Source organism: Rhincodon typus, unplaced genomic scaffold (genome assembly GCF_021869965.1).
Source record: "Rhincodon typus isolate 14 unplaced genomic scaffold, sRhiTyp1.1 hic_rhity00001505, whole genome shotgun sequence".
In the NCBI taxonomy this organism is placed as follows: Eukaryota; Metazoa; Chordata; class Chondrichthyes; order Orectolobiformes; family Rhincodontidae; genus Rhincodon; species Rhincodon typus.
In genome coordinates, this window is record NW_025967143.1 from 4,395 (window position 1) to 16,316 (window position 11,922).

The window sequence follows — 11,922 nt, forward strand, 5'->3', positions numbered from 1 at the left end:
AAATTTATTTTTGACTTGTTTTTATTAATTTGTCCTTTAGTTTCTATTTTTCTGACGATGTAAATTGCCTTCTTAATTAAACTTCAAGGTATTTAGGTGAACTTCTATCTTATTTGAACAATGAATACACCAACAAGTATAGGTCACCTCGTCAATTTTGAGCCGCATTGGTCAAAGAATAAAGTTCATTTTGCACTCCTGGTCCTTGAATACTGGTTCAACAACCGGTGTTAGTGTTGAAGGTCTTTGCTAGCAGATTTGCTGAACAAACTCTCTAAAGCATATAAATGGCTAGCTACTCATTGGTTAACATTAGAGTCCAAATGAGAACCATCCACTTGCTGAGTAATAACAATTAAAACCTTTGTTCTTCTGGGCAGAGTTTAAAGCTTCAGCACAATGAACAATGTGTAACTTCTTTCTCTCCCTGCAGATAGTCTTACAGTTTACGTGCCTGGGACCACAATCACAAGGACAGAAAAAGCGTTATCATGTGCAATGCTGCTTCCTGTCTGGACTTACTGATGTTAAACTGGAAATCACAAATAACCTTCTAAAATAAACCACTGCTGTTGTGGTTGAACAGTCACTATGAATTGCAAGACTATAGAGAATCCTATTGAGAAACAATTGTTTTCTTCTGAGGAGCTGGAATGCAAAATCTGTTACAACCTTTACAACCTGAAGAATAGGAGACCCAAGTTGTTGGAATGCTTTCACAGGGTGTGTGCCAGATGCCTGTACAAAATTGTAGACCTTGGAGACTCCTCACAAAGTATAATTAGCTGTCCTTTCTGCAGGTATGAGACCAGTGTACTAGACGATGAAGTTGGTGGACTCCCAGACGATAATAATATTCTTGCCATCCTTGTATGCAAGGAGAAGAATAGAAAGTTTGCTGTGGATAACCCATCTGAACTTCTGCTGACTCCGAAAAGGTTACCTTCCTTTGGAAGCCCTTCCCGATCCTCAAACTGTCTGGTCATAACCATCATGGAGGTTCAAAGGGAATCCCCACAATCTCAGAGCTCAGCATCAGTTACGGAATTCTACGACTCCAATTTTGGTTCAATAGCCTCAATGTCTCGGCAGTGGGCAATTTGGAATTGCACTCCCCTTTTCTGTCGCACAATAGGCAGAATTTTAATCTGGCTACTGGGACTCCTCTATTTCAGCTCTTTACCTCTTGGTGTATATCTGCTTGTGATTCAGAAGGTCACACTAGGGATTATATTTGTCAGTCTTGTTCCATCCAGTCTTGTTATACTTATGGTCTATGGTTTCTGTCAGTGTTTATGTCAAGAGTTTTTGGATTGCATATCTTCATGAAAGCAAAATATAAAAGTAAGTAAAAGTTACAGTCACACTTACAGTTTGTAGGAATTCAGGTTTTGTGTCTTGTATTAACTCTGGCTTGTGAACTGTGTAGTTTTGCAATTGTGCTTGTCTGGAAGGTCTGTTCTGCAGTAGAAAATTGTTAAATACAGTGATAGTTGTATTACTTGGTGTGCAATATATTCTTATGGCACACTATTTTTTTCAAAAGTGATACGGTTACAAACTGAAGAGCACAAAGGAAAGTAAATGGCACAAGTTATTATGTTAGACTTTTGCCCATACAGAACTTGATACTGCTGAAAAAAGACAGATTTTGTCAAAGGTTTTCATCTTACACACATCAGGACAATTCATGAGAAATATCAATATAAAAGGAAAATGGCATTTGAACTGTGTGATAGGAAAGTTCTAATTGGTTGTCAACTGGCTTCTGATTGGCAGAAGCATTGCCATGGAAAAAAAAATCAGTTAATGATGACCTGACAGTTAACTGCCATGGTTTCTTTCAATTTTAAACCAGGCAGGTTGACGCTGATTGGTTAAGGCATTACCCAGAGCTATGAACCAGAAAATGACTGTCACCTTTTTCGTGTGTTGAAACAGGTGCAGTGTCTGTGCATATTCTTTAAGTCTACAAAAAAACAGGGCCCGTGTATTAATATATATAGCCTTCAGTACATGCGGGTGTACCATATTGCAAATCCGACTGATAATACCAAATTAATTGTCAGCATAACTCTTTGCACTCTCAGGGTTATTTAGCAACTGTTTCCCAATCGCAGAATCACACTTAATGTTGGACATTGTTAGTTTTGCAAGCACCAACGGGTTTCAGTGCCAGGATGATGCTGATCTAGGCGCAGATTGTATGAAACAGCATATCATTTCAACTGTTGACAACAAGCAAGGTATTGACTGTACCCAACTAACCCATGCGTGCCTGTGGGAAAAAATATAGACCTTTAGCAGACCTTTAAACATTTATGGGGTCTTATTATAGGTACACTAATCCTTTGCCGAATTATGATCAAAATATTTATGTATAGTTTAAAACATTTTTACAATTGAGTTATACATTTTCAAGAATTTATTTGTAACGAGATTGAAAAATAATCTAATAAGCAAAATTTCATGAATGCACTAATCTGGTGCCTTAATGAAAGTGTGAATGTGAAGGGAGTTACCAACAATTCACATAGCCTGCAGAAAGAAAGACGAGAGAGGAATATCTGAACGGGAATGACGTTGAATTGAAAGTGAACCTGTCTTGTGATTGTTCCACCATTTGATAATCAAGGTTTTATACCTGGATTGTGAATAATATTGATGGTCATTTTTGAAGTTAGGTTATAAGCTTTATAACAATATCATTTAAAAATGTTGGCACCAAACGTAAAGCTAAGTGGCAGTCATAGATAATGTCTGAGTATACCATATTGCTAAAGCACAACATGATGAAAGATATTGAAATTGCAGACTATAATGGAGCAGAAGCTCTTAGGACATAAAACAGCTATCTAAAATTGTTTCAGTTCTGATTATTACCTTTAAGGATTAAGTGATTTTATCTTCTCACATTTGTACATTAATTTGCCATTTAAAAAAAAAACCGCTTTTAGGTGTTGAAGCTCCAAACTCTTTATGTACTGCCTGAGGTTAGGAAAGAAATTCAGATGTCTGTGTCTCAGGGAACTTCAAGCAACACTCTTTGGGGTTTATTGGAAATATGTCGTGAAGATTGGAGATATATTTTGCAGGAGATTGGAGAGATACAGTAAATATTGATGAATATATTAGAGATATATATTTGTGGGAGATTGGAGCTGCTTTGAATTGAATACAGTGGGAGATTAGAGCTACACGTTGTAGGAGATTGAGGAGATGCACATTATGTGAGATTGGATATCGCTCCACTCTCCCAGAATGTGATAAAGTTACAGACATTGAGCATGCAGAGCAATACAGGCAATTGGAGAGGTGCACTTTGTAGGAAATTGGACAATTGTATAACATTGGAGATTGGAGACATGCACATTATTAGATATTGGAAATGTAAACACTGTAGAAGTTTGGAAAGGCAAAGGTTTATTAGTTTCTTCCCGGAATGAGAGGGTTGTCCTATGATAAGACCTTGCCCTAACGTTCAAAGGCATTACCATCATTGAATTCCCACCATTAATATCATGGTGGTTACCATTAACCAGAAACTTAACTAAACTAGCCATATAAATACTGTGGTTGCAAGAGCAGGTTTCTGCAATGAGTAACTCACCTCTTGACACTCTAAAGCCTGTACACTATTTGCAAGACACAAGTCAGGCATGGGACAGAATATTCTCTACTTGACTAGATTAGTGCAGTTGCAATAGCACTCAAGAAGCCCAATGACATTCAGAACAAAGCAGTGCTCCCAAATCCCTGGTTTAGGTTCTTTAGAAGGGTAGGTCGTCAAAAAAAACAGCACCATCAGCATATTCCCATCCAAGTCAAACACTCTTGGAAGTATATTCTCATTCCTTCACTTCAATTTGGCTAGATCAAAAGCCTGGAATTCTCTTACTAAAAACAGTAACACTGTGAATATATCTACATTATATGGACTGCAGTTGCTCAAGTAAGTAGGTCCTCTCCACCTTATCAAAAGCAATTAGAATGGACAACAAATGCTGGCCTTGTTCATGATACTCTAATGACAAGATTAGATGAAGTGTTCCAAGTCAGGATAATGTACCATTTGGAGGGAATGTGTTGCATCTGCCTGCTGTTATTCTTCAAGGCGGTAGTTTTGCAGATTTGGATGGTGACACTGTTCTGCTGCCAAACTTGGCATCCCCCTCCACTTTCTTCACGGGGATTGGGACAGAATGTACATTGGTGAACCATGGACGTACAAAGTTCACCTGCCTTCAAATAAAAGCTATTTTCATTACTGTCTGAAAACATGATGCATAGGCTTCAGATAATTGAGGGAATGTTGAAAGATGCCAGACTTATTTGAAGAGGTATGATGTCCCCTTGGGAAAGGTATGGTATCCCTCTTGGAGAAGTCAGGTAGGTCTTTGTGGTGGCTAAGAATAAACATGAATATGCATTTAAGTTCCCTGGACCTTTAATGTGTATTGGAAAAAAAGAAATTGTTATTGTGAAAAATTAAGTATTTTACAGAAATATTTGTTTTGATTCGTGACAAGTTCTTGAGTGAATTTAAACGTTATCAATAAGCTTTTTTAAAATACAATGAAGCCTGCACTGGACTCTTAGAACTGATTTCATCTCACAATGGCTGCACATGAGTTGGTGTGGAAGGCATAAAGGCAAAGGGCATTGGATGAAGGGTCAGACGTTCAGCTGTGTTGACACTAAGTTGGCACAGGAGCTATAAATGGCCGTGAGCTGGGGGCATGGATTGATAAGGAGGGTATGAAGGGCCATTGTGAATGAATGGAGGACATAGTTGAAATGAGGGGCCATGGTGAATGTATAGAGGGAGCATGAGGCGGAATAATTTGGGATGGATGAGGGATGGGGTTTGTAGAAGTGAGGTGTGAGGGGTAAAGGGTTGTGGGTTTAGTTTAATCATATTGTTTTCATTATAACTAGGATGAAGTTCCAAAGTATTGAGTCTCTTGACCAGCCCCCTCATTACCCATCAGCTTGAGTGGCTGTCTTTGCAGTTTTTCCAAACTGTTTCTGGGGTTTGCAGACTCACCTCCTGTTTGCATTCGCTCCTCTGGAATAAAAATGTAAAGGTTCGCGACATTTTCTCTGGTGTCAGGTTTGCAGAGTCGTGAATTTTGAAGCTAAGAATTTAGTCTACAGGATGCAAAAAAGAGGATGTCCTGATTTTGTTCTCATTTTTAATTAACATGTTCAAATACGTTATGACACATCTCCTGGCTAAGTGGGATTTGGGTCTAGAACTTCCAGCACAGAGGTAGCAGTGCACCACAGAAGCCTTGATCCTGATTTTGTTCACCAAAGTGTTCCATTTAGACATCTAATCAAATACTGTGCCAATCAAATTAATCAATACTGTAAATAGCAATGGGCTAGCTGCAGAACATTAGCACTTATCTTAATTGTCTTCCTTTCATTTACATGATTACTGATGGTTCGAAATAAATATAAAAGTATCAGGTAGTTTTGTTTGTTTAAAGTATTTACCAAACAATTACTTTCATAATTTTTTAATATTAATCTATATTTGTTTAGCTCTCTGTGGAAAAGTATTTAATAGAAATAACAGGTAATCCAGGAACCGATCAACTATTTAGAATAATTAAGAATCTGATTTAGTTGCAGTTTATGCAAAATGGCTGCTGGGTCGGTCTCAAGCAGAGCTTCATTCAGTTGCTACTTGATGAGCAGTCAAAAGGAGACAATAGAAAATAGGAGCGGAAGTAGACCATTCTCTGGGGTTCTCCTCATTTCAGTCCTGAATAGCCTACCTCATATCCTCAGATTGTGACCCCTGGTTCTTGTCTCCTTGGTAGTCAGGAACATCCTCTTGCATTTATTCTGTCTTGTCCTATTAGAGCTTTATCATTTTTTTAGGAATATTCCTTTCCACCTTCTAAACTCCAGTGAATATAGTCCTAATCAATCCAATTTCTCTTCATATGTCAGTCCTGACATAGGAATCAGTCTGGGAAACCTTCATTGCACTCCCTTCATAGCTAGAACATCCTTCCTCAGATAAGAGCAAAATTGCATGTTTTAGTTCAGGTGTGGTCTCACCAAGGCCCTGTAGAATTGCAGCAAGACATCCTTGCTGTTGTTCTCAAATCATCTCACTACTTTCAATGACTGGTATAGAAAGCACCTAGGTCTCATTGTATCTCCCTGTTTCCAAATCAATTGCCATTCAGATAAAAATCTGCCTTCCGGTTATTGCTACCAAAATACATAATCTCATATTTATCCACATTATAGTTCATCTGCCATGCATTTGCCCACTCACTCAATTTGTCCAAATCATACTGAAGCATCTGTGCATTCTCCTCACAATTCACCTTCCCCCACTCAGCCTTCTGGCGTATGGAAAGTTGGAGATATCACATTTAGTTCCCTCATCTAAATAATTAATATCTGTTGTGAATAGCTGGGGTCCAAGCACTAATCCCTGCAGTTCCCCACTAGTCACTGCCTGTCATTTAGCAAAAGACTTGTTTATTCCTACTCTGCTTCCTTTCTGCCATCTATTTTTCTGTCTATGTCAGTACATTACTTCTAATCCCATGGGCTTTAATTTTACATGCTAATCTATTACATGGGACCTTATAAAAAGCTTTGTGAAAATTCAAGTAAGCCACATCAATTGGCTACCTCATCAATTAAATTCCAGTAGATTTGTCGAGCATGATTTCCTTTTGTAAATCCATCTTGACTTGTCCAATCTTTTCACTATTTTCCAAGTCTTTATAATCGACTCCAGCATTTTCTTCACTACTGATATTAGGCTAACCAGTCTATAATTCCATTTTCTCTCTAGCTCCTGTTTTTAAATAGTAGGGTTACATTACCAACTCTCCAATCCACAGGAACTGCTCCAGTGTATATAGAATCGTGAGAGATGACCATCAATTCATCCACTATTTCTAGGGCCACTTCCTTAAGAATTCTGGGATGTAGATTATTGGGCCCTGGAGATTTATCGGCCTTTATTCTCACTATTTTCCCAACACCATTTCTCTATTATTATGAAGGTTAACATATCATTTATATTGATTTCCTCCAGTTCTTCCCTCTAACTAGACCCTGAATTCTCCAACAATTTTGGGATTTTATTTCTGGTCTCCTTGAGAAGACAGAACCACGATATGTATTTAATTGGTCTGCCATCTCTATGTTCCCCATTATACCTTCCCTTGTTTCTGAATGTAAAGGATCTACATTTGTCTGGATTAATCTTTTCCTCTCCACATACCCATAGAAGCTTTTATAATCAGTTTGTACATTCTCTGCAAGCTTACTATCATACTCAACTTGCCCCTCTTAATCAATCCTTTGTCTTAACTTGCTAAAATCTAAACTGCTCCCAATCCTCAGGTCCGCTGTTTTCCTTTGTTCAATTTGTCCAAATAATCTAGATGTTGGTGTGCAGGGGACAATTTCAGAATTTGATGATAATACAAAACTTTGAAGAATTGTAAACTATGAGGAGGACAATGTGGAACTTCAAAAGGACATTGACAAGTTGATGGAATGGCAGATCAGTGGCAAATTAAGTTCAATGCAGAGATGCATTTTGGTTAAAAAGAACATGGACAGCCAATATTAAATAAATAAGACGTAAGGTGTATAGGAGCTGTGGGACTTGAATGTATATATGCAAAGATCACTGAAAGTGGCAGGGCAGGTGGGGAGAGCAGTTAATAGAGCATGCATTTTCATGGGCTTTATTAATAGGTTGACAGAGTTCTAGACAAAGAAGTTATGCTGCACTTGTATAAGACACTTTATACCTCAGCCGGAGTATTGTGTCTGGTTCTGAGTCCCACACTTTTTGAAGAATGTGACTGCTTGAAGACATTTTACAAACATTTGTTCCATGCAAAACATCAGTTATGAGGATAGCTTGGAAAGGTTCAGACTGTTTTACTTGGAGAGAAGGAGGCTAAGAGGAGATCTGATTTAAGTCTGCAAAACTATGAGAGGTCTGAAAAGAGTGGATAGGGAAACGTTATTCCTGATTGTAAAAGGATCAAGAACAAAAGGGCACAGATTTGAAGTGATGTGCAGACCTAGCAAATATGATTTATAAGAAAGTTTTTTCCTGCAGTGAGTGGTGTGCTTCTGGAACACACAACCTGGAAATGTGGCGGAGGTAGGTTCAATTAAGATTCAAGAATGATTGTTTTGATTCAAATAATGTACGATGATATGAGGAAAAGACAGGCAAATAGCACTAAGTCATAATGTACAATGGAGATCAGATGCAGACATGATGGGTTGAATGGCTTCCTTCTGCAGTGTAATTCTGTGAACTCAGCAGCCAGTGAATGAAAGAATAATGTATGAACATTACTCATTCAATTAATTCTCATCCAGTAATAAGTGCAATTTAAAGGTATACAGTCAGCTAGGTTAAATATCAAACAATCTGTTCACTCAGTAATGCTTGAGCTGTCAGCTTGGGTTCAATGGAAATATCCAAAAATATTTGTAAAATGAACTGTTGACAAACAAAAGTGTCATCACAGGTTGCCACGTATGAATTATAATGATATATGGATTATAAATGTTTGGGTAAGCTATGGCATGCCTAATCTTTTGTGGACCTGACAATATGCTATGGCGATTTCAGATTGAGATTCCATTCCAATGGTCTAGTTCCTCTGTTGGATTTCCCCAGTAACTTAAGAACTAATCTAATAATGATAGGAAGGTCAGGAATTAACAATGAATTTCTATTGTAATGTTGAATTGGAACAGTTAGTGATTATTATTGGTAGAAACAAAAAAAGGTCTCAGAGTTCGACTGGACTGGTCTTAAAAAAAACTTCCTTGTACTTACTCTTTTGTTTATATAGATTAAACAGATACAATGCTCAGTGGTGAAGCACAAGTTCATGTGAGTGAATTCCTCATGTATAAAATTCCTCAGCTCAGCACTGCTCCACGGCAAATTAACTATAAGGCATAGCACTTACCCTGTGGGAGGAAGAAGTGAATCACCTCCAAATCTCAGTCTCTCCCTCAACAGAGATAATAAGGTGTAGAGCTCTCCTTCAACAGCTTGTCTTCCAGACTCGGTCATCGGATAATGGTGCACAACGTTGGGGAAGAGTCGACACAAGGAGAAAACACAAACCATGTAGACAAACAGCAATATTTACTGGATTGTTAATTATTTTTGTCCTTTATTAACCAGGGCAAGTTTCATCTATCTACTAAAAATAATCTACATATGTACATATGTACGTAATTGTTAAATACATATGGTGCTGATGCATGTATCTGTCACTGTCAGATCAATGTGAATTTTGCTCAGGCTCATGTATAGAAGAATAATAAATATTTACAAAGCAGGTTGATTGAGCACAGACTGTTTAATCTTTCACCCCTGTGGCCAAATCATAGGTTCACAAAAACATTTTGAATGAACAGGAGTGTTCAGATGTTCTCTTTGAACTGTCATAGGGAACACACAATATGACACAAGGCGTTAAGAAATACAGGAATCAGCCACAGCAGCACTGTTTGTCGCACATTATTGTAAAGCTGTGTTATTTGTTGTTCTATATATTAACACTGACTCACATTACTATGGCACATAGTATACCAGCTCTGGAAACACTAAGAGTCTAAGTGTAATGGAATATACATGTTTACATTGTAGGGTGGTTTATATACACAGAATTGAAGCATTCTGGAGGAGATGGGAAGAGCCTACTAACAAGCAACCTTCCGAGAAGGATAAAATGTGTGTGTTGCTCATTTGCTTGTAGTGAAGGGGATGCCATTTGAAGGCAGGAGCTCAACCAAACGCACTCAGTATCTAATCAAGGCATGTTATTGGCAGAGATAGTAAGAACTGCAGATGCTGGAGTCAGAGATAACACAGTGTGGAGCAACACAGCAGCCTAGGCAACATCAGAGGAGCGGGAAAGTTGACGTTTTGATTTGGGACCCTTTTTCAGAAAATTGGCTTCGCAGAGGGCTTATAACTCATTCAGAGATAGTAAGAACTGCAGATGCTGGAATCAGATAACACAGCATGGAGCTGGAGGAACACAGCAGGCCAGGCAGCATCAAAGGAGCAGGAAAGTTGACGTTTCAGGTTGGGACCCTTCTTCAGAAAATGGCAGAGGTCAGTTCCTCAGTATCAGCACTGACCTTACTTTCAAAGCTCACTACACACCTTCCCCTTCATAATTCACCTACCGTTGTTCTGGATCCTTGGACTCCAGGGTTGCAATCCCACAGCAGCATGGCCTTTCATACAGCACTGCTGAGCATTGAATTTGCTGGCCTCTGATCGGCAAGCAGCTCCTGTCAGGACAGACTTTCTTATTCTGGATGAAGGCCAACATTGTCCTCTTAAGTGCCTGATGGGCAGAAGATATAATGGGCCTTCCTTCTAAGGGTCAGCATGGGGATCCTATTGCTTTTTAGGCAGCCATGAGACACTTGCAAAATTCCAAAGGTTCTACCCACTGAAATATAAAATTCATCATACATATGAGGTTTCCTTTGAAGCTGAAGCTCAAAACTTTCCTTCAATCTAGCAATGTATCTTCCCCAATGGCTGGGAAGATGTATGCAGCTTAGTGAATGCAGACCATTGGCCTGTATGAAAGATCAGTCAAGGTCAAACAAGCTGGCTACCTTTTCTAGCATCTTTCAGAGAAGTGATAAGCTTCAGAGGTGCCAGCAGAAATAACTCTAGAATATTAGCAGATTTTCTGCAAATTCAAACGTGTAGTTATACTGAACGTCAAAGCTGGAAGGACAAAGATATTTCAAAGATATATGCAGACTATAGCAACTTGAACCCAAGGAGGCACTGTTGCAACATCACACTTCTAAACTGGCAAAGTAATGTGTAACAACAATGACCCTGTGAAGTCGGGTTACAGAATGGTTGTTATTTTGATAAAAATGTCTTTGATTCCCAGTTTCATCAATGTATTGATGATGTTAGTAGTTGTATTTTGGGGATTTGAAATATTAGCCTATCACTGAAAAAAATATAACCCCTGACAAGTTGTTCTTGATCGCCAATGATAAGTTGTTTTTAAGTTAACTAAGTAGTAAATCACTCACTTGGTGGAATTTAATGCCCTCTGCAGAAGTGAGTTTGATGGCTGGAGGGATATTTAATTGGGTGAAAGTTACTGGAGGAACTCTGTCACCTTCTGCCTCTGTCATGATTAAGCCCAGGATAGAAAGACTCTTGAAAAGCCTAGCCACCCCAAAATTGTTCCAAGTACTTGCAAAGACAAACAAGGGGCTTCATCCTGCAGTCACTGATATTTATCCAGCTGACAGAGGTTCACAGGGTTGTTGGGATTGCTTACCAGTTCCTGGGGCCAGAGGCAGGTGCCCCTCATTTGTCAGTAACCCCCAGTTCCTGATTAAGGGATGCGGATTTGGGGAAGGGGTAGTCATTGAGAGCCACCCTGGTTTTCTTCCTGTCGATTCCTTCCTGCCGTCACTCACTTGTGGTCTGGGTCCTGAACCTTGGGTATCATGTTACTGGCAGCAGCTGGAGAATAAGAGCCCTGTTTACTACTTAAAATTCTGCTCTCTATGTCTTCTCACATTCATTATTACAATGTTATAAATTATGACACTTAAATCATATATGGTAACAATACCATATTTCAAACAGAAGCTGTAGGCAAAAATTCATGAAACCAAAGAAAAATCTGTTCAGTATGTGTAGATGAGTACTTACTGAATTGTAAGACATACGACGCAGAATCATAAAGCCCCTTTACTCAACAGAAACAAGGCAGAGAGTCTGAAAATGACTTACCTGTCATAACTGAGATAACAAGGCGTAGAGCTGGATGAACACAGCAGGCCAAGCAGCATCAGAGGAGCAGGAAGGCTGACGTTTCGGGCCTAGACCCTGTC

At 38.9% G+C, this 11,922-nt stretch overlaps 1 protein-coding gene across 1 annotated transcript; it reads left to right on the top strand.

The window, feature by feature from the left end:
* Positions 1-430: 430 nt before the first annotated feature.
* Positions 431-9,247, top strand: LOC109911910 (E3 ubiquitin-protein ligase RNF182). The gene is made up of 2 exons (XM_020511283.2): positions 431-1,344; positions 8,871-9,247. The coding sequence occupies exon 1, from the start codon at positions 592-594 to the stop codon at positions 1,327-1,329; it is 738 nt and encodes a 245-aa protein (XP_020366872.1). The 5' UTR covers positions 431-591; the 3' UTR covers positions 1,330-1,344; positions 8,871-9,247.
* The last annotated feature ends 2,675 nt before the right edge of the window (positions 9,248-11,922 follow it).

What these genes read in the sequence shown, in the direction of transcription:
- LOC109911910 (XM_020511283.2), top strand. Translation starts at nt 592, where the DNA reads ATGAATTGCAAGACTATAGAGAATCCTATTGAGAAACAATTGTTTTCT.